Source organism: Suillus subaureus (assembly GCF_016647635.1).
Source record: "Suillus subaureus strain MN1 chromosome Unknown BJ212scaffold_18, whole genome shotgun sequence".
Classification (NCBI taxonomy): domain Eukaryota; kingdom Fungi; phylum Basidiomycota; class Agaricomycetes; order Boletales; family Suillaceae; genus Suillus; species Suillus subaureus.
The window spans coordinates 266553-288491 of NW_024538574.1; the positions used below are offsets into that span (position 1 = coordinate 266553).

General features: G+C 48.2%; 7 protein-coding genes across 7 annotated transcripts; 5 read left to right on the plus strand and 2 right to left on the minus strand.

The window, feature by feature from the left end:
- Positions 1-2: 2 nt before the first annotated feature.
- Positions 3-3149, plus strand: BJ212DRAFT_1357322 (glutaminyl-tRNA synthetase). The gene is made up of 6 exons (XM_041335766.1): positions 3-513; positions 568-639; positions 692-906; positions 960-1440; positions 1500-1797; positions 1855-3149. The coding sequence occupies exons 1-6, from the start codon at positions 213-215 to the stop codon at positions 3017-3019; spliced, it is 2532 nt and encodes an 843-aa protein (XP_041192509.1). The 5' UTR covers positions 3-212; the 3' UTR covers positions 3020-3149.
- Positions 3150-6496, minus strand: BJ212DRAFT_1357325 (beta-lactamase-like protein). The gene is made up of 9 exons (XM_041335767.1): positions 6173-6496; positions 5765-6126; positions 5436-5708; positions 5066-5381; positions 4723-5014; positions 4099-4668; positions 3902-4045; positions 3668-3850; positions 3150-3619 (listed from the first exon to the last, which is right to left on the minus strand). The coding sequence occupies exons 1-9, from the start codon at positions 6364-6366 to the stop codon at positions 3194-3196; spliced, it is 2760 nt and encodes a 919-aa protein (XP_041192510.1). The 5' UTR covers positions 6367-6496; the 3' UTR covers positions 3150-3193.
- A 7-nt stretch (positions 6497-6503) lies between these two features.
- Positions 6504-10313, plus strand: BJ212DRAFT_1357329 (uncharacterized protein). Its single transcript, XM_041335768.1, has 17 exons — positions 6504-6594; positions 6790-6933; positions 6980-7057; positions 7105-7396; positions 7447-7486; positions 7538-7567; positions 7613-7652; positions 7706-7758; positions 7822-8039; positions 8089-8366; positions 8407-8625; positions 8681-8925; positions 8972-9012; positions 9060-9203; positions 9256-9672; positions 9723-9937; positions 9987-10313. The coding sequence occupies exons 1-17, from the start codon at positions 6578-6580 to the stop codon at positions 10123-10125; spliced, it is 2610 nt and encodes an 869-aa protein (XP_041192511.1). The 5' UTR covers positions 6504-6577; the 3' UTR covers positions 10126-10313.
- A 9-nt stretch (positions 10314-10322) lies between these two features.
- Positions 10323-12681, plus strand: BJ212DRAFT_1357334 (tubulin alpha). Its single transcript, XM_041335769.1, has 8 exons — positions 10323-10361; positions 10428-10507; positions 10644-10675; positions 10730-10940; positions 10995-11296; positions 11344-11516; positions 11569-11723; positions 11772-12681. The coding sequence occupies exons 2-8, from the start codon at positions 10447-10449 to the stop codon at positions 12179-12181; spliced, it is 1344 nt and encodes a 447-aa protein (XP_041192512.1). The 5' UTR covers positions 10323-10361; positions 10428-10446; the 3' UTR covers positions 12182-12681.
- Positions 12404-14468, plus strand: BJ212DRAFT_227696 (tubulin alpha). Its single transcript, XM_041342696.1, has 12 exons — positions 12404-12611; positions 12659-12690; positions 12741-12948; positions 13008-13309; positions 13361-13533; positions 13585-13708; positions 13757-13787; positions 13835-13953; positions 14003-14085; positions 14138-14172; positions 14226-14296; positions 14346-14468. The coding sequence occupies exons 1-12, from the start codon at positions 12551-12553 to the stop codon at positions 14445-14447; spliced, it is 1341 nt and encodes a 446-aa protein (XP_041192513.1). The 5' UTR covers positions 12404-12550; the 3' UTR covers positions 14448-14468.
- A 2546-nt stretch (positions 14469-17014) lies between these two features.
- BJ212DRAFT_1447221 (HAD-like domain-containing protein) lies at positions 17015-18105 on the minus strand (the record flags this gene model as incomplete). Its single annotated transcript, XM_041338368.1, has 8 exons — positions 17015-17072; positions 17128-17266; positions 17316-17368; positions 17425-17573; positions 17633-17734; positions 17789-17859; positions 17915-18024; positions 18074-18105. 8 exons carry the CDS (start codon positions 18103-18105, stop codon positions 17015-17017), a joined length of 714 nt encoding a protein of 237 aa, XP_041192514.1.
- Positions 18106-18963: 858 nt separating this feature from the next.
- BJ212DRAFT_1272872 (exocyst complex subunit Sec15-like-domain-containing protein) lies at positions 18964-21886 on the plus strand (the record flags this gene model as incomplete). Its single annotated transcript, XM_041331049.1, has 12 exons — positions 18964-19455; positions 19507-19801; positions 19856-19977; positions 20027-20293; positions 20349-20450; positions 20505-20614; positions 20663-20720; positions 20779-20862; positions 20914-21068; positions 21119-21407; positions 21470-21610; positions 21665-21886. 12 exons carry the CDS (start codon positions 18964-18966, stop codon positions 21884-21886), a joined length of 2337 nt encoding a protein of 778 aa, XP_041192515.1.
- Positions 21887-21939: the final 53 nt, after the last annotated feature.

A 21939-nucleotide genomic window follows, 5' to 3' on the forward strand; every position in this document is an offset into this window, starting at 1 on the left:
ACGAAAAGTTTGAGTCACTGATTGTACCTAAGTCAACCTGACTAGGATCTGTAATGTAACGTGCACCTTTTTCTAATTATCATATCCCTTCGCCCACAAACTTCTGGTACTGCTATACTGACTGCACCTACACATCTGTCCTTCAATTGCAGTTACATACGGCGGTAGGATTTGTGCCGAACCTCATCTAGTCTAAGGACCGTCATCTACTAATGGCTCCTCCCAAGACCGATCCTGCGGCATCAGACACTTCCATCCCCCTCTTTAAGTCTATAGGTCTCTCTCAGGCTAAAGCGGCAGAAGCAGCAAAGAACGCCAAAAGCGCCAATGTCCTTCGCAATCTAATCGCCTCATACAATCTTACCGAAGCTCGCCTTGATGAAAAGCAGGCCACGGTCGTCACCGCACTTGCTGGTCAGCTAGCTAAGACGGAATCTGTAGAACCTAGCGAACAAGCTTTCGCCGTGAAGGCAATCTTGGATGGCAAGCTCAAATCCGTTGATCAGGTCAATGGTGAGTTCTGTTATGCAACGTTTGCGTTACTAGTGACCGACTTACTCTGTGCAGCTGCTGTCAAGTACCTCGAGATATCCAAAGCGCCCATTAATGAGCTTGAATTCGATACAGAGTGTGGTGTCGGTGAGATACGGTCCTCATGATGTACGATCGCGGTGCCGATCAAAAGTTACAGGCTTCAGCATTACTTCCGAAAAGCTCTATGATACAATCGCGAGTTACATCCGCGAAAATTCCGTCACTGGCTGGCCTAACCTTGGTTCCGTCATTAGTGGAGTCAAGGCCAGCCCAGCTCTTCGATGGGCGAACCCTCTGGAAGTTAAGAATGCCGTTGAGAAGGCGTTTACTGAAACCTTTGGTGCGAAGGAGGCTGCGAAGCCAAAAGCTAAGGTATACTACATCCCTTACCATCCCCGTTCACTGTTCCTGATTCCAGGGTACAGGATCCTAAGAAAGAAAAGGCTCCGCAGCCAACGGCAACTACATCAGAGGCTGATGCTGGCTCTGGTTCATCCAATAGAAAACCCGTTTTTGAAGAGGGATTCTTAGGCGCTTTGCACAAACCAGGAGAGAACCCTCAGACCAGACCCGAACTTCGTGAGCAGCACCTACGCGTGACTGATGGCCAAGTCTGGACACGTTTCCCACCGGAACCAAACGGCTATCTGCACATTGGTCATTCCAAAGCTATCTTCGTGAACTTTGGTTATGCTGCGCACCATGGGGGGAAGTGTTATTTGCGTTTCGATGATACTAACCCAGAAAAAGAAGAGGCCAGATATTTTGAGAGCATTATCGAAGTTGTCCGATGGCTGGGTTTCGAACCCTGGAAGATAACCTATTCCAGTGACTACTTTGATCAGCTATACGATCTTGCTATCGAGCTCATAAAGCGCGACAAAGCTTACGTCTGCCATTGTACCCGTGAGTATATCGTTTTTCCGCTCAGGGCGACTATCCGTTGAATGCGAACGGCTTTACAGAGGAGCAAATCAAAGCTGACAGGGGCGAAAAAATATCAGCTCCTAAAGCCTGCGTGCATAGATCACGGCCGATTCAAGAATCGCTGGATGAGTTCAAAAAGATGACTGATGGTTATTATCGACCCAAGGAAGCCAATCTCCGGATGAAGATGGATCTGACGGATGGCAACCCTCAGATGTGGGATCTCACGGCGTATCGTGTTTTAGATGCAACCCACCATCGTACCCTGGATAAATGGAAGATATACCCCACCTACGATTATACACACTGCCTCGTAGATAGCTTCGAGAACATCTCGTGAGTATCGTGACGCCCTTTTCTCGTTTTGCTGTTGATTGACCTATGGATCTTCAGCCATTCCCTCTGCACTACAGAATTCATTGCTTCACGCCAGTCATACGAATGGCTCTGTGACGCCCTGGACGTGTACAAACCGAGGCAATCAGAATTTGGTCGTCTTAATCTTCAAGGGACGATCAACTCAAAAAGAAAGATTCTCCAGCTGGTAGATGAAGGCTACGTTAGCGGATGGGACGACCCTCGTCTCTACACCCTCATTGCCCTCAGAAGGCGAGGCGTACCTCCGGGCGCAATTTTGTCATTTGTCAGCACGTTGGGTGTCTCAACGGCTGCCTCAAATATCCAAATTGCCCGCTTTGAACAAACTCTGAGGCAATATCTAGAAGGCAGTGCACCACGTCTCTTCATGGTCATGCGTCCTCTCAAAGTCATAATCGAGAACGTTCCCGACGACTACCTCGTAATGGTGGACAAACCGTTCCATCCCAAGAATCCCCAACTCGGATCTTCACAGATCCCATTCACCCGCACGATCTACATCGACGCCGATGATTTCAGGCTGGAAGACTCAAAAGACTACTTCCGCCTGGCTCCTGGAAAGAGTGTTGGTCTATTCCAAGCACCTTACCCAATTACATGTACATCGTACAAGATTGATTCAGCCACTGGTGAGGTGACAGAGGTATTCTGTCGTCTCGAGGATTCTGGTACTCCTCCAAAACCCAAGGCATATATCCAGTGGGTCGCAGAACATGCATCTTCTGGAAGCCCTGTTCGTATCGACGAGACAAGGATATTCCACCCTCTATTCAAGAGCGATAACCCGCTGGCGGCTGTCCCCGACTTCAAGGCTGATATAAACTCTAACAGCATGGAAGTTATCAAGGGCGCCATGGTGGAAGTTAGCTTCTGGCCGCTTGCAAAGCGGTCTATCGCCGATGCCCTCGAGGAGGCTCGGGCAAGATCAGCGAAATCCAAAGCAATCCCAGGCGCGGGCTCCAATGGCGCAGACACCCCAGAAATCACGCCAGAGCAACTTGTCGGAAAGGAGTGCGTACGATTTCAAGGTCTACGTGTCGCGTACCTTGCAGTAGATTCAGACTCTCGCTTGAGTGCTCTGGAGGAACCCTCAGATGTTACTCCTGGAATTAGGCAAGGCGATTATTTGGTACTCAACCGCATTGCAAGTTTGAAAGAAGATGCTGGAAAGGGGATGTGAACAGGCTTATATATATGACTAGTTTACGATACGACAGGGTCAACATCATCAGAGCTATGTAGTGGTCAGATTTCAGCACGTGCGACCAATATTCAGATTGTAGATCTCACTGCGCGCACTCAATACAACGTTGCATTAAATAGATAGAATTATTCTAGTTTGAGGAACAGTACATCATGTTGCTACCAAGGCATGGAGATTATAGATCTCTTTGCGTACGATATAGTAGATGTCGGAAACGGTACCTTCCAACTCCACTCTTCCTCGGCCTGTTTTGCGTACGGCAACTGTGTCTTGTACAGAACTAGAGGATTGATCCCGCCTTGCCCCAGCGCCGCAAATTAGTACACCCTCACCAACCAATTCGGCCTGAACACCAACTGAGGCCAGTCGGCTTTTAAGTGCAGTCAGCTTGAGCTCTCCTATCATCGTCGACCGCGGTAAAATCTGAATCGGCCTAGAGCCTAGTATTCGTGGGGTATGTAGTATGTTTGCATTCGGCGTTGGTATCGCTGGCCCCGAGGGTTCCAAAATGGGTATGGTGGAGCTAAAGTGGCTCGCAACGCGTCCGGTCACATAACCCACTTCGTTGTCTTCAAACTGCCAGACGTTCATTCACATGACTCGAAGTTTGAGGAATAAACTTACCCTTGACATTTTGATAGTGCTCAAAAGCTCATCACTCAAGGATATCGAGAAACTGTTCGTGTGTTGTCCTATCTGCACCGTTGCTCCGACAGAAGGAGCGTATATATCTTTCGTCATGGACCGAATGTTGGCACAACTGTCAATGAGAGCATCGGCAGCAGCAGCCTGGGCATGGACGATGATCTACTCGAGTACCATTAACATGTAAAATGTCGGATCGACGTAGTTACTGACCATCTTTCTGGGGTTCACTTGAGGTACAATCATCTTCACCGCGCGACCATCGTTGAGACCTTCCATATCAACAAAGAGAAGTCGACAAGCAAGCTGTATCTCAACCTCTGAAGTAACGAACTTCGAGGGAGGTTCACGAGGGGCCTTGCATTAGGTTCGTTAGTTAAATGATCGTCCATTCCACCTAAAAACTTTACCTCAACTTTACCTTCAGCCTGATTTCGTCTTGCCTCCCTGGTTGCTTCATCATCTGCTTCATTTTCCAATACTTTACCTTTCCTGAGCCACATGCCAACATCGATAGTTTCGCCATATTCATCCACCCTCCGTTTCTTCTCAACGTATGGAAACATACGAAAACGGTGGGTCTGGCCACCAGTGCTCTTGAAGAATGATGTTGCTTTGGAGACGTTCCCCTTAAGGTAGATGTCGAAGGAGAGCAGCTGTTTCGTTAATCCCTCATCAATGTCAAGCCCCCAGTCAGCATCGTCCTCATTTTTAGTAATTTTCCGTTTTCGCGGCGAACCATTTGCAGGATCGGATATTTCGTCGGTATCCATCTGGCTTTCGTCCAATGCGCGTTCAACTTCGTCTTCTTCATCCGAGTCTGAGTCTGAATCTTCGTCGCTCTCGTCTTCGTCCGCTTCTAGTATGCGTTGATTACGAGCCATAGATGCTTGATGAGCAGCTTCCCTATCCTTTGCCGCCTTCTCCTTTGCAAGGAAGGCTTCCAACTCTGCACCTTGAAGGGGAACCTTGGAGTTTATCTAGACGTAGATAGATAAGTAACGGGCCATGTAGGTACAAACCGTGCAAGTCACCTTCAGAGTCATGGCTCCATCCATCATGACGTTGCTACCAATTCTACCTTTGTCCCACTTATCATCACCTCTCTGAGAGTTATTCCATTTATCAAAAAGGATACGTCCCAGTGTGCCCTCTTCGCCGCGACCAGTCAGGAGAACCACATTGTCTGGGACCGCGGCGAAGTCAGAGAATAGTAGTCGTGAAGGCCCATGTGAAAGCGAGGCAGGGACAGCAAGGATCAGCTTCGGCTCCTTGGACGAGTATGTTTGCAGGAGGGATTGCGGACTAGGAAAGAACTCCAGGAACCTGTACAGTGTGATTTTAGCTCATCACCTTCTACTTTCAAGCTTCACTTACTTGAAGCGCAATGCAAATGCTCCCAGCGCCTCGTCGTCTGCATCGTCATCGCCACGTCTCCTCCTGGTAGCTCCCGTTCTTCCGCTTCCATCGACACCAACGTCTTCTTTGCTCACTGTCCCGCCAAGCCACTCCATCATACTCCGGACGAAGGTCAGCATTTCACGGCCGTTACGCGACAATAGACATATGGGGAAGCGAAAATCAGCGTATTTCCAATGCTGATCAAGTAACACCAAGAGCTCCAGAAGACGAGTACTCGAGTCACAAGGAAGTAAAAGAGATGAACGGGACGACAGCGTTGCACTTATGGCATCTGTTCATCGATAGCATCAGCACGAACTTATTCGAGCGGGATGAACTTTCGGACCTATCAAAGCAGCGTCGCGGTCCTTTCTTCGACTCGTGACGACGTTCACGCGGTCGGCGTCTGTGATGAAAAGGTCTGGTCGGGCAAGTGGTTCGAAGACACCACCTGCAGCAGGTCGGTAGAGGACAGTGCCATCTATGTGTCGCTCGCGCATGTGATTCAAGTTCACAGCATAGACGATTGTTCCAGCGGAAGGCGATCTTATTTTCCATATGGTTCCGCCCAACGTGTGCCCCGCTGCGAATGGTGTAATGGTCAGACCTTGACACTTTCCTGAAAGTCAGAAATATCAATGTTCCGCCCACGATTGTGTCATGTTTAAACGTCACCTTGTAGATGAGTAGGCTGGGAATATCTTAGGGTGTTTACCGCGTCAAATGCTTCGTGTACCTCTTGAACGGTAGCAACAAACTTCTTGGGTTCATTCTGCGGCCTTGGTGAACTTGGTTCAGAGCTCTCCGCCCCCTCGGCAGCCGCAGGTTCGTTATTTTCCTCCTCCTCGACGTCGACTTGTTGTTCGTCTCGAATTCCTTCCACATCTTCCATTGTTGCAATACGAGCCATTGCCTGGACTGGAAGTGTGGTATAACATGGGGCTCTGAGATCCCAGTGACAGTATGCATACGCATACAAGCCAGAATGTGCAAGGTCACCATGAGACAGCAGAACCAAGTCAATCTCTGGAGCATACCTAGCTAATGTTAGATCGTGCAGCTTGCATTTTGATTGACACTCACTTTCTCACTATGTCACAGTACTCTTGCCAAGGGTAAGTGACCCCATTCCCGGACTCAGCTTCAATATTCTCGGGGTTCCAGTCAGGTGATCCACAATCAAGGAGAATACGAATATCGTCAACCTGTAGCAAGTACGCGAGTGGAACAGTTTGAGATGACCGGGCGGCACCAGAAAAAGGTGTGAAAGTAATCATTTGGTTTCCAGTTCAACGACAGACTTTTAGGACTCTTCCAAAAAGAATGACTTAGAGCGGTGGACCAAAAAGGAATTTCTATGAGCGTTTGTTTGTTTCTGAAGGCTTTACCCAGTAACGTGATTCATTATGCTGTCTCCTGGTCAGGATCTTGTATATCATCGTGCTCCGGATTTCTACGCCTCTTGGCTATGTAATAATCTTACGCAACATGGATATCTCGCAGCAGTGATACCGCATGGCCGCCGTCGAGACTACTCCACGTTTCACTTAGCAATGAAAAGTTACCGTCAAAGCTCATTTCCGCTCATTCCACCTAGACTGGTTGTGCTGTACGGCTACTGACACGTCCGTCACGTACACCCTTAAACAGAAATGACAGTCTCTACATTCTCAGCGGCAGTGCATATTACTCCAAGTGAGGTGGATCGTCTCATCTGTCCGTGCAGTCATTTATGCATCTTTAGCCGTCATCAAGACCCTCTATACTCATGCGAAACGGAAAACAAAAAAGCTAAAGGATAGAGATGAGCAACAAGAGGCCACCGATGACATTTTCTTTGACGAGTGTGTTTCATTGCAGTCAACATTCTTACTCGTTGATGTTTTCCAGAGCGTTTCACATAGTTAAATCTTTCATTCTTCTTGGCACAAAGAACACTGTGGATCTCTCCAAGCATTGTGAGGTACAGTTTATATTCACCAAGTTCTCCATTAACTACGGTCCTTCGTGATTAGCACAAATTCTCGTGTGCCTGCTCCGCCTTGGACCGCTGTTGCCCCTGTGCGCGTTCCGCTGCAATCATGCAACCAGGCGGCAGACCTCCTGACACAATGGTTTAGGCCCGAAGACATTAAACGTGTCGTTGGAGGTGAAAAGTGGTGGCAAGTTCGTGGTTTAGACGGTATCGATGCTGAGTGGATTGCCGAGAAGTCACACTTGCCCGAAAGCGTTCACATAGATGCTGTGAGGAAGTACAGTGAAGAGGAAAAGCTTGTAATGTCGATGGAGCAATTAGAGACTACGATGGTGAGTTTACTGATTCTGCTTGACGCATTCTCTAACTGCCGTAACTAAAGCTTTACATTCATGGAGGCGGATACTATTGGGGGTCTATCAGTGAGTATCAATCCACCTTGGAAATGCCTTCAGACTTAATCTGGTCCCTAGATACCCATCGTTATCAAGTCATCAAATACGGTATGTTCATGTTAGTTCCTGGCATCTTTGCTTATTTTCTCCAAGCACGTAAAATTCGGGGGCGTGCGTTTACCGTCAACTATCGGTAGGCGTCAACATTTTTATCGTGTTCATGTTATACATAGTTTTTTTCTCTAGGAAGGCCCCACAATACCCATGGCCATGCCCCCTACACGATGTCCTCGCAGCTTGTGAGTTCATCGCTATTTAGTTCTGAAATTGAAATCGCGAGGACCGAATTTTCCCATATGAAGATCTTTACTTGATTCAACCACCTCCCGAGGCTACCCATAAACCCACTCCTCCTTCGAGAATTGTCTTCGCTGGTGATTCGGCAGGTGGTGCATTATGTCTCACAATGCTTACTATACTGCGGGATTTGGGTCAACCGTTACCAGCGGGAGCGGTGCTTATCAGCCCGTGGGTAGATTTAACACACAGTTTTCCTAGTATCCATACGAATACGGCTACGGTGAGTTGTGAGCACGGCGCAGGATATTCCTTTCTGATTCGGCTAGTAGGATATCATACCTCCTCATGGATTCATGAACAAACCCTCTGTGTTGTGGCCTGTGGATCTAATCAAGGAAGGCGGTCGCGTTGCCCGTGCACACTCCAATACACTGCTGAAGCCGTGTCATATGGACACTCCTGGTGCCAATAAAAATGTTACAAGAGACACTGCCCAGGTTTCGACTACTGACGCTGGGAAGCATGGTGATTTTAAGCCTGTTGGTTCCAAACAAGAAACATCAAGCAGTTCCGCATCAAGCGTTCTCCTGAAATCTCAGGAGAAAGCGTACATTGTTTGATGGAGGCGAGTGTGGTCCCGCTGTCAGAGGGCACGGGCGAGGCAGGGACCAGAACAGAAACCCAAGTAATGCGATGCCTATAGATGACCTTGCTGTGAACAATAAGCGCGGACCTAGTTCGGATTCAATCCCTGATCTAGATGACATCGATTTTTGGCAGCCCACCCCTCCGAAGGTGCTCATGAAAAATCCTCGAGATGTTCCGCTGGAATTACGGTCGCAGATCCAGCACTATGCTACCACAGAGTGAGATACCTCTCCATTCCATTCTTCCATTCATTGACGGTTATTGTCTGCGAAGGCAATTGTCGCATCCTCTAGTCTCACCTATTCTTCAAGCTTCCTTAGGTAATCTCTGCCCGTTGTATATTTTGGCAGGCGATGGAGAAGTGCTTCGCGACAAAATAATATATCTGGCACATAAGGCAGCCAATCCAGCCGAGTACCCTGTACGAGAGGGTGTAATTAGAGATGGATCGAGACAGAAAGAGAATGCGCATAAATTTTCTACGCCCACCAAAGTCCACTCCAAGTATATGATGGTAGGTTACCCCTCTTCATTCGAGACCATCTGTTAAAACAAACACTCCAGGAATGTGTTATGTTTTGACAGTCTTCACCTTCACGAGTAGTGTGAGATAGTCATGATCTTATGTCTCAGTTACTGACGAGTCGAATAGGCGGACTATGCTTACCATTCTATTGCGAAATTTGCGAAACATGTTACCCAACATTCGGTAGAGCACCTTAACCGAAATCCGTTCCCCGTTCTGCAGCAAACGCCTGGGCCTGATGTATCGTCTTGCGCCATGAATGACCGATCGGTGAGAAATCACTTGGCGGCCTTTCTGTCACTGAAATGCTCACTTTTGACAGGGGGACATACTAATAATTCGTGAGCGCGTAGATATCCATGGTCGAGTTCGCTCTATGGAACCGAAAGAGGATATCACAGCTCTACAGCTGAGGCCATCAGAGATTGGCATCATCAAGGAAGAGACTCTTGTCAAGTGGCTAGAAGGCCAAGAGGAGTGGGACAGGCGTTTCAAGTACCGCGCAACCCAGGTGATGAAGAATAGGAAAAAATATGAAGGGAAGGCCAACTCGATGATTAAGAATGCGAGGCTACGGGGCCTCCTACTGGCGGGAGAGAAGGATGATCTTGTTGACAGGCCAGTAGTTGGGAGACCGAGTGCCGCACGTGGAGTTATTCAAGAAAATAGAAGGTGGGGGCCGTTAGACCTGGTGGACGAACATCCACCACCTACAGCGATTGCTGCGAGACGAGACACAGTGAGTAAGCTTTGTTGTTAAGATTTTTGGCGTTTACTGAGCAACTGTAGCAAGAAGCGCTTGCTCTGCTTAAGAAGAGCATTTATCACACGGCGCCAGCAACCCACGAGACCATTCCGAGAATGAAAATAGTGGACGTTGTCCTCGCCGCTTTAGATCCCAATGATGCCCCATTCCGACCTCCTAGACAGTCGGTTTCAGAGCAGCAGGTGCGCACCGGTATGCGATACATTCACGGAATGCGGATGTGGCAGTCCATTGTGAGGTAAGCTGACATTCGGATCACGCATGTCAGTATACTAATCTAGCTCCAGTTACTTTGGGCGTAAGGTTGCTGTGAAAGCTGCGGAGGACACGCGACGCGTAGGAGATGCACTTATGGAGACTGGAGATAAGGCTGCTAATACTGTGAAGTCGGCCGTAGTAGGTAGTGGAGAGGAGTGCAGGGTTTGATGATCGCGTTGAGTAATTATTAAAAGTGGACGCTTGAACTCGTCTGTAAAGACTTTCGGAACTACGTAGAAGGACAACACATGTTCGCCAAACTCGCATAGAGAGCCGTGTACTGACGTACTGATGAGGAGGCGTGAGAATGGTTAGCTTAGGTAAGCGCCATGTGTTTGCCGCACTTTTAACCCTGCGCCCTTTGATCTGGACCATCACCCCATCCTCGCCTCCCGTCCAAACCAGTAAGCTTTTTAGACGCGTCTTTCCGTGTCGTATGATTGCTGATATACAATCATTCTACTTTGTAGCCCAAATTTTCCAGAAATAATGCGTGAAGTCATCTCTGTCCATGTCGGCCAAGCCGGTGTTCAAATCGGAAATGCCTGTTGTAAGTGTCCCGCTACATTTGATATGTGCAATCGCCTTCGTTATTTTCATTTCAACATTCGGCGCGTGCTAGACACATGCAATTCGTTCTAATTTGATTCCATTAAGTTCTGATTGTTGATTATGTATCTTTACAGGGGAATTGTACACCGTTGAACACGGTCTCAGCGTGATTATCTTTCCTGGGGATTTCCCTCGGCTTTTGCTCAAATTTTTATTCTAGCCTGACGGCCGTCTGGTGGAAGGATCTCCTTCTGCTAATGATGATGGCTTCAGCACTTTCTTCTCGGAGACATCCTCGGGCAAGCACGTCCCGCGGTCACTCTACATCGACCTGGAGCCGAATGTAATCGATGAGGTCAGAACAGGCACTTACAGGAGTCTCTTCCACCCAGAAACCCTCGTCACTGGCAAGGAAGATGCCGCCAGCAACTGTGAGTCCTTCATCAGCATCATTTTGAAATGTAGCTATAATTAGTGTGTCGTAGACGCCCGTGGTCACTACACTATTGGCAAGGAACAAATCGACGTGGTTATGGACAAAGTTCGCCGTCTTGCAGACAACTGCAATGGTCTGCAAGGCTTCTTCGTTTTCCACTCCTTCGGTGGTGGAACAGGATCTGGTTTTGGTGCTCTTATCTTGGAGCGCCTGTCAACTGATTACGGCAAAAAGTCAAAGCTTGAGTTCAGCGTGTACCCCGCTCCAACAATGGCCAACTCTGTGGTTGAACCTTACAACTCGGTGTTGACGACGCACACTACTCTTGAACACTCCGATTGCTCATTCATGGTGAGTTTACGTGGTTTTCATATTACGCTCCCTTACCTTGGGTTTAGGTGGACAACGAGGCAATTTACGACATCTGCAAAAAGAACCTCAACATCTCGTCTCCTGGCTTTACGAACTTGAACCGATTGATCGCACAAGTTGTTTCGTCCATAACAGCATCTTTGCGCTTTGATGGCTCGTTGAACGTTGATTTGAACGAGTTCCAGACCAACCTTGTTCCGTGAGTTCAATTACTGCGAATGCCATAAGTTCACAATTAACTCCCCTGGCAGTTTCCCGCGCATTCATTTCCCTCTTGCCACCTTCGCGCCCATCATTTCAGCGGAGAAGGCACACCATGAGCAGAACTCTGTTGCCGATATGACCTTCTCGTGCTTTGAAACAGGTAGCCAGATGGTGAAGTGTGATCCCAGAGAGGGCAAATACAGTAAGAGTCGCTCTTAGTTTTGGTCCCTATTTACTTATGCGGCTACAGTGGCTTGTGCTCTCCTCTACCGTGGCGATGTTGTACCTAAGGATGTTAACGCGGCTGTCAGTGTCATCAAGACGAGGCGCACGATTCAGTTTGTTGATTGGTGTCCTACCGGTTTTAAACTTGGTATCTGCAATGAGCCACCTGCTCACATTCCTGGTGGCGACCTCGCCAAGGTGTCTCGTAGCATGTGTATGTTGTCAAACACCACTGCCATCTCAACCGCATGGAGTCGTCTCGACCACAAATTCGACCTTCTGTACTCGAAACGCGCCTTTGTTCACTGGTATGTTGGTGAAGGTATGGAGGAGGGTGAGTTCTCGGAAGCTCGCGAGGACCTTGCTGCTCTCGAAAAAGACTATGAGGAAGTCGGCATCGACTCGGCTGATGTTGAAGAAGCTGGCGAGTACTAGATGCATGTAATCCTCCTTTGGTCCTCGTTCTCGCAAGTTTGTTCCCGCATAATTTCTTTACCATTGCCATTGCCATCACGATTTACGTATACCGTCCATTATATCCCGCTTGTCCTCGAGGTTTATTACGCACTTTACCTGGAACATGAATTACGAATCTCTTTTATCGGTCTCTTCGGACGCAATGCAGGAAGCCTATCAAGCACCGGAGGGTCCGTGGACGTCGTCTCCAAGATTATTTCCAAATTGAGAATTTCTTTCCAAGAAATTTTGAGCACTTGAAGTAGAAACATTTGGCTCAGTGACTTCTGTTCCCTCCCGTCACGACAAACCGGTATACCAGTCATCAGCTCTTCTTAACGATTCATCATGCGCGAAGTCATCTCTCTCCATGTTGGTCAGGCTGGTGTTCAGATTGGCAATGCCTGCTGTGAGTGCCCTTTTCGCGTCATAAGGGTCGTTTTAACTTTCGGCCAGGGGAGTTGTACACCCTAGAACACGGCTTGAGCGTAAGTTCGTACCACATTCCAAGTATATCGCTGTCTAATATTTTATATAGCCCGACGGTCGCGTCCTTGATGAAGCTCACAAGACTGACGCAGGGTTCTCCACGTTCTTCTCCGAGACTGGTTCAGGGAAACACGTTCCTCGCTCTCTTTACATTGATTTGGAACCCGGAGTCGTGGATGAGGTCAAGACCGGTCCTTACAGGTCTCTGTTCCACCCCGAGACCATGATCACGGGGAAGGAGGACGCAGCAAATAATTGTAGGTCGCAGATCAAGTTGCATATCCATTATGGGCAGCTCATGACTTTGCGCATTCAGATGCTCGTGGTCATTACACAGTCGGAAAAGAACTGATCGACCCAGTTATGGATAAGATTCGTCGCTTAGCTGACAACTGTTCAGGATTGCAAGGATTCTTTGTGTTCCACTCGTTTGGCGGAGGCACCGGATCTGGTTTTGGTGCCCTCCTCTTGGAACGACTTTCTACGGATTATGGCAAAAAGTCTAAGCTTGAGTTCTGCGTTTACCCTGCACCTCAATTGTCGAGTTCGATAGTTGAGCCCTACAACTCAGTTCTGACCACCCATACGACTCTTGAACATTCTGATTGTTCGTTCATGGTCAGTCTTCTCGTGCATCTTTTTTTCTGCTGTACTAATTGAGCTGTGCAGGTTGACAACGAGGCTATCTATGATATCTGCAAGAAAAATCTCGGTGTCTCTCAGCCAAGCTTCACCAATCTTAATCGCTTGATTGCTCAAGTTGTCTCGTCGATTACTGCTTCGCTCCGCTTCGATGGTTCATTGAACGTCGACCTTAACGAGTTCCAAACCAACCTTGTTCCGTGAGCACATCGCGTTCTTCATAGCATAAATAAGTTGTTGAACAGTTACAGCTTCCCTCGTATCCATTTCCCATTAGCAACATATGCCCCACTTCTGTCCGCTGAGAAGGCAACTCACGAACAAAACTCTGTCAACGAAATGACCTTCTCTTGCTTTGAGACTGGACACCAGATGGTACGATCGCACCATACATCGAGTCATAATTTGCTCACGTGATTTCAGGTGAAATGCGACCCCAAAGACGGAAAATATAGTATGTGTGTCATGGCCCTCTCATGCGCCTCTCTAATCTTTGAACAGTGGCTTGCGCTCTACTTTATCGTGGTGATGTCGTGCCGAAGGATGTTCAGGCTGCTGTCGCCAGCATCAAGACCAAGCGAACTATCCAGTTCGTCGATTGGTGCCCGACTGGCTTCAAGGTGTGTACCTAGCCCGGGTTTGACGAGCTCGACTGATGAGTCCCCTTAGCTGGGCATTTGCAACGAGCCTGCTGCTGCGGTCCCAGGCGGTGACCTTGCCAAGAATACCCGCAGTCTTTGCATGCTTTCAAAGTGGGACTATGCGTTATATGGTGTAGACTGCTACTAATTTCTTTTCGTATAGCACGACGGCCATCTCTGTCGCTTGGAGTCGGCTAGGTAATCCCTTTCAACACTCTTTACTCGAGTGGAACACTAACAATGGCCTTCAGATTACAAATTTGACCTGATGTATTCCAAGCGCGCATTTGTTCACTGGTATGTTGGTGAGGGTATGGAGGAGGTATGTATATCGTTCAATGTGTCCTCAGCTTGTTCATACTTCGTTGCAGGGTGAGTTCTCGGAGGCTCGTGAGGATTTGGCAGCGCTGGAGAAGGACTACGAGGAAGTTGGCACCGACTCTGCAGATGTTGAAGAGGAGGGTGAATATTAGATCGTCTATCAATCTGAGAAGGGCGACTACGTATCCTTGTTCTTAATCCTTTCTTTTCTTGTTGCATTGTTTCCATCGCTTTCGCGTGTCTTCCTGATATTTTTTCTGTCCTTTATCCGGGACATCTTTCCATCCAAAAGGATCTAACATATCATTATATTTGCTTTTCAGCTCGCATACTTGATAGTACATGAATTTCTGCATGGGTGGAACAGAATATAATTCCCCGTCTGAATCACTCGAGAAGTCATGCCAGAGCTCGTGACATGAACGCCCACGAAGAACCAAGACTAGAAGTCTAAGAGGCTCATTTGGTCAACATTAGGTTTGATATAATCCATTGCGAAATTCGATTGCAGGAAATTCGATCAGTACACAATTAACTACGATCGTGAGCCCCAGCGCTACTCGCCGTGTGATCCTGGCGATGAAGATCAACACGCTCCAAGTGCCATCGCGGAGGCATCCTCAGTCTACCATGAGACCAGCACGAGTAATAGCATAAGAACGCCTTGCACCAATGAACATCTGGCAGTGAATCGATGTCAGATGAGTCGGGCAATGAGTCGTTCGCCGGCGTGCTCTGCGACACACCAGGCTGCCCTCTAGGTAAATGTCGGGTGTCATTGACTTTCTTGTATTCCGGCAGTTTGACAACAACAAGACGCTGCAAGGCATAAATCAGCAAGAATAGCAAGAGGTGCAAAAAGAACACATTACAGTAAATTTACGTCCAGCTGCAACTTCAACCTCCTGTGGTTCTTGGCTGGGCCTTGGCCTACGGAAGGCAAGGCGCTGTTGCAGGAATTGCGAGAATCCGTTCCAGTGGCGTGAACGTTCCCCCTCGGGCTGTGCTTGTTGCAACTGCCTGCGAAATGGGAGACGGTTGGACGAGGTCCTTGATGCGGGAGTGCCATGTAGGGTGCTGTGAACCTCCATCCGCGGATCGGCGGGGTGGATAAGTTCCTTCAGCCTAGACATGCATTCAGTCATGTATCAAGTTGATTAATCGCGAGGACTGACATCGTCAAAGAACCCGCGCGGGATTCCAGTACGTACTGGTCGTGACTCTAAACGCGGAATGATTTCCTGCGGGAGTAAAATTAGGGATGGTACAACAAGAGGAGTGTAAACATACAATCGGTATGGATGGACGAGGACGGCGGCGGTCATCCTATATATCGTCAATAGTCAGAGTGTACGAGGATGCGTGTGGGGGATAAAGAAACCTTTTTGGGCTGTATTCCAAGTTAGCATCAATATTACATGACCAGCAGTGGATGAACCGGACTTGCTCACCTGTTTGGACTCCTTATCTGAATCGCTTTGAGGCACTGTCCACACGCGAAGAAGCCCGTCGTCACAACCAGTCGCGACAAGCTGATTATCCTCGGAAAAAGCAACGCAATACACCGGATCGGGATGCTCCAATGGCTTGCCAATAGGTTCGAACGTGGTTAGGTCAAAGAACCGTGTCGTACCGTCGATTGACGTGCTGGCAACTTTGGTGCCATCTGGAGCAATTGCCAGTGACTGAAAGAGCTCAGTGTGCGCCTCAAACTGTTTGATGATGTCTCCGGTTGCGGCATCTGAGATCCGGATGTCGTGAATGCATCCGCTGACCAGATGGAGACCATCTGGAGTGAATGCGACACCCACTGCTTGCTGTTCGATCTTAAGCAGCTCTTTTCCATTTGTTGTATTCCAAATGATAATACGCTCCCCCGTTCCTGCTGCTAGCCTGCTCCCATCGAAGGAGTATGACACCGACCACGCATTACTGCCCACCTGAAATGGTCCAAGGACGATTTCCTCTGTCCTCCTCAGCCAAACGCATACCGTTTTGTCATCCGATGCACTTGCGAATGTTTTGCTGTCCGGCGCAAAGACGACGCTCGAAACACCCATTTTATGTCCTTTGAACGAGACGGACACGCTTTTTTTCGTCGCCACATCCCAGACCAGGATGCTTCCGTGCACCGCTCCGCTCACAATCCAGCGCCCATTAGGAGATGCTGCAACCGTCCAAACTTCGTCGTCGTGACCCAACAAGGGCTTCCCGACTTGTTGCCCCTTGACTAGATCCCACAGTCGGAGAGTTTTGTCAGGCGAGGCGGTGACAAGGAGATGAGTTCCAGGGATGACAGCCACGCTGTGTACCCAATCTTCATGACCCTCGAGTGTCATTTGAGCACGAGGTTTTTCCTTTCTAGTGGGCGGAGTAGGCACCTGAACGGCTACATGGTCTTCGTGAATGCGGGATGCCATCGAATCTTTCTCAGTCAGAGATAGTAATATGTCTGCCAATCCATTGACTCATGATAGACACGCAGATCTCTTTAACCTGCTGACAGCCTCGTGGTCGGATCCACCCTGCCGCAGTACCGCAGTACCGCCCCTCAACGAGTTGTGTAGCCGCTCATTAAGAAGCGCCTTTGTGAATTGTCGATTCAAGTTGTCCCGATGGTGCTTTTGACAGTGAGACTTCTAGAAAAGCTCGCTATTCCGGTGCCAAGGCCCAATAGTCCCATCTGCCTTGTAAACTCTATTTCGTCCATGAACTCCTTCTAATCTATGTTGACAACAACATCTATGCCACCATTTGCCCCCATCTTCATTGACACGCTAATATAAGGAGAAAGCTTGAATACGCGATGGATTTCCAATAGTTGCCGCGCACCTAGACAAGTTTTCCACTAAATGTGTTGGGCGACTGACTTCCATCTGCCCCCTGGTGTGCGATGTGATCAATCCAATCACAGCACACCCAGCGGCAAGACCACTTGCTACGCCTGACGGAGCATCTTCTACAACAAGACCTATAGGACGGGTCAATGTCCTCAACGTTATTCTGACACGATCACTGACACTTTTCCGGCGAAACTCCACATTTCTGTGCACCCAGAAGATATGGGTCAGGGCTAGTGAAGGTGTTTAGTCAGTTCTGAATGTTTCAATTCATGACACTATTCCGCACTAAGGTTTCCCTTGTGTAACATCTTCAGCAGTTACAAAAGCATCTGGGATCGGGATTCCACCAATCTCTAGAGCAGCTGATGCATAGGCACGGGTTGCAGATGTAACAATAGCCCAACATGGCTTGGGATTGTTCTTTCCGGGAGCAAGCTTTGTAATGATCAGCAATTAGGCGCACTGGAAGCAGTATGATATGAGATGTAATTTACCTCATCTATGATGGGGCGAACTCCAGGTAAAAGAGTGATACCCTTTCTGCCGTTAGCTGTGGAGGAGGTAACGATGGCCTCCTCGAATCGTGCAGCCTCTTTCTATTGGCAGACATGAATCAGTATCACGCGTGAATCCACTGAAGAATTGACCACCTCGAGCTCCGCTTCAGACGTAAGCCCACAGTACTTCCTCAGATTGTCAACAGTCCTGACACCATGTGCACCTGATTGTGAAGAAAAGCGACTTACAACAGAAGATCCTGCCTAAAAGCTACTCACTACTCAGGATCTTTGGAATATCTAGGCCAGAATATGTCTCAGCAAACGTCTCCCAGGCTCCGATCACGCCCGCCGTCGAATCTATCAGGGTACCGTCCATATCAAACAAGCTGCGATACTGTTCAAAATCGTCTCCTGGACAGTTTAACTTTGACTTACACAGCATCCACGTGAAAAGTGAGAGCTTCCATCTCTTGTTGTGGAAATACAAGATGATCGAGTCCAAGAGATGAGTCGACGTTCGTTGTGAGCGTGCTTTATGCTGCCAAATTACCGAGTCACTGTATTACCACCCTGGAATATCAGATGATTGACCCTAAAATTAATTGACCGAGTCCTTTGGGTCTCGGCTAAACTTTAGCCGAGCCTATCGTAGCCGAGATAATGGTTTTGCTTACTTGTTGTGGGATGTCCTCAAGTATTATTATCGCTATATGTAGCATGTGGCACACGAACCAACCATCATCTTCAAGTTGTCGATGTCGCAGAACTTGCTTTGTCTTTGTGTATTGACATAGCATGAAGACTCGGTTGTTCTGCGAGACACCATACTGCCTGTGGTTGGTGCAGGAGTGACTAGGTTTTTAGTAACAGCCTGAGTGTGGGGGCGTTTAGATTGGATGACACTGGGATTAACAGACAATTTGTCTGTGAGCATACTCGTAGTACCAGTACAATCTCCCATATCGTGGTCTCATATCGTCCTCAGTATGGATGCGTGCCGCTAGACCTCAGACTTGACGTTTGCGTGCAAGGCCGTATGCTGGACGAAGGTTGAACGGTGTTAGCAACACCCTAAGCAAGATCTGGGAGTTCTGATGAAGTTCCAGAAGGAAAGAAGGAAAGAACCAAATGCATTATACTGCAGTGGTAGAACGAAAGCAAGGAACCACAAACGTAATCATATGCTGAAGGTCCGCTAGTTCCGGGAGAAGGCGGTCCGCTCTCTTCGTTGGACTGAGGTTGTTTGTATCCGAGGCTGCTGCCAAACAACGCTAGCCTGGTATCTAAATTGAGACGATACTCTATTAGCAGTTGTAGTTGCAGCCATGGCTCCTCAAAGGCGCCCACAATATACCCAGGAGAACATCGACCAGCAGTTGCAACAAATACATCTTCTCGATCCTTCCTCGTCTTCCGAGAACCTTGAACAACTCGGACCTATCATCAAACAGATTCATGCGAACCGTCAGCAGGAAGCATACCTGCGCAATCTTCAGGCTCTCATTGCAACAAAGGACAGCGAGATCGAGCAGATATGCACGGACAACTATCAAGAATTCATCTCCTCCGCTTCGACTCTTTTCACAGTCAAGTCATATACTAATAACCTCAGGGACAAGATCACGACTTTGGACGCCAGCGTATCTCAAGTCGGTCGAGGCTTGGTAGAGAAGAAAAGAACTCTACTGCAGTCCAAGAAGACGGCAGCTAAACTTGATGAAGCAATTGATACTCTGCAAGCTTGTTTGAAAGTCCTGGACGTTGTGAATCGAATCGGCGAATTGATCAAGGAGGGGAAGTACTGGAGTGCCCTGCGGGTATGTAACGCCACTACTGTGGCCCGTAAGGTGACTGAAAGGAACCAATAGTCGTTGGAAGACATACAGAGTCTGCCTTCGAATTCGCTGTCCCAGACGCCATTCTACCAGCATCTCTTGTCCTCTCTGCCTTCGCTGCGGATTCAAATTCAGAATGCAGTGACAGCCTCTATGAAGCAATGGTTGCTGGAAATTCGGAATATCAGTGGGCTAGTTGGTAAATTGGCTTTGGAAGCAATGGACTACCGGACGCGCAAGTGGAGATCACGTCGAGATAAAGATCCCATGCTGAGATTGAGCCGTGTTGGAAGCGCAGTGGAAATGGTGATCCAAGAGCGGTCCGACAGTGAGTTCTACTCTTTCCCTCACTGCAATCGGTTGATTAACATCTTACTGTTAGCCAATGTTCTCGACAGCGAGAAATTAAAGGTTGATTTCACGCCTCTTTACCAGTGCATACATATCTACACGACGTTGGATTCAATTGATGACCTGCGAAGATCTTATCAAGCAGATCGTAAAGTGCGGCAGCGTTTTGCTTTCTTTTCTCGCCAACTCAATCTCAATGCAGGCGCAATCAGATCTTATTCTACCGGATCCGCTTCCGCTCGCCTCCCTGGTCAGCCTAACTCAGGAAATATGCGGATTTTTTATTATAGAATCGCATGTTCTTGAGACAACTGGCAACTTCCGCTCTGAGAGGGAGATCGAGGAGCTATGGGAAGCGCTAGTTGCACGTCTTTCATCAGCTGTTAGCGCGTCTTTGGCAAACGAGACTGACCCGGATTCCTTTTTGAGGGTAAAGGAGTGTCTCATTGGATTTGTCACGACGCTGGAGGTATGTATCTGATATTGATCACAAAAAAAGTTCAAAAGGGTGACCGCCTTGCTAGTCTTATTCGTATGCCACCCAGTCACTGCATTCACTCATCCTTATGTTGTTCGAGAAATACGCCGGCCTTCTTGAAGGCCAGTTCAGTCGTAGGTTCGATGTTGTAAGTCGTACGAGGTTTTTCTTGTGTTGATCACGCTCAAGATTTACAATCCAGATTTTCCTCCAAGATGATCATCTCCCCATGCAAGTTACAATACCGTCAGAAAGAGATTCTGTGCTCGCAGTCGTATGGTTGGACCCGTCAGAACAAGACGCTCTCTCAAAGTATGTCATCACATCCTTCTGGGAATAAGCAGCTCAGGGGTTCTGTAGAAGCGGTCTCCCTCTCAGTCTGCCATGGTCGCAAGGTTTCTTCCTGTGCTGCCAAGATGTAATGTGTTATTGTTTCCACTCCACTGTTGAGCTCATTTGTAAATATATACTTGCAGATCCGAAACTTCATACAAAAGTTTTATCACTTTGTTGATGGAGTATCACAACATCATGGCAATATTGATGAACTATTGAACAAGGTGAGCATGTTGTGGATCATTATGTCAAACCAATTAAACTTGATTGGACAGTCGTTAGACAAACTACTCGCAAACCATATCAGCGACAGCATTTCCAGGTGCTTGAGTAGCACATCAACGCTTAGTCAAGTCGTTCAGATTGTTTCAAATCTCGAGCATTTTGAGGTTGCATGTTCAGAACTGGAACGTTCACTGACGAGTCTCCGGTAAAGTGTTTGTCATAATTCATTTGACTCTCTCAAGCCCCTTCCATCAGGTCAACACAGCGGGGTGGTGCTATCAGGCTGTCTTCTTCCTCTTCATTTGCCAACACTGTCACCCATGCCCTCAACCGCGTGACGGGTCTTATCACCTCTAAACTAGACGACTTCTTTGAATTGGCAGAGTACGATTGGACGCCGCAATCCCGCGAGGACACACCCAGCATGTACTTATATGAACTTATCAACTGGCTCACGACAGTTGTGGACTCTCTCGTCATCAAGGAGATATACAAGGATGAGGCATACCGAGGAGCAGTTGGATATATCGCCGAGTGCTTGATGGTGAGCAGGTGGTTCGTCAGCCCGTCAGCATGCACGGCGCGCTCATGGTTTTGTACATGCAGAATTTCATGATCGGGCCTGACGTCCTAGCGATGAACGAGAATGCCATCTCAAATGTTTTGGTGGATACAGAGTTCCTAGAAGGGGAATTAACCCGGATTGGCCGGGGCCATCTTAGCTCGGTTTTCGCTGAACTTCGCTCGGTAAAAACATACCCACCCTCCTTTCTGGCTTGGCTAACATTACAAATGCTACAGATGACGTCGATCATATTAAACGACGCTGTACAAGACTATTTGGTACCGCAGGTCCGGCAGACAACGTATTCCCTTGTCCGACCGAAGAGACTCCAGACACTGCTTGAGAAATTAACCAGGTACGGATCGAGTCGGCGTAACGCCCAATCACGGGAAAGAGGGGACAGACGGAGGAAGGAAGCGGATGCGGTGGGACGGGTATTTCCTGGAGAGAACCGATGATGCATGTCGCATACCCTCTTTTTATCGAGCCTTGCAGTGTACACTTCCTGATC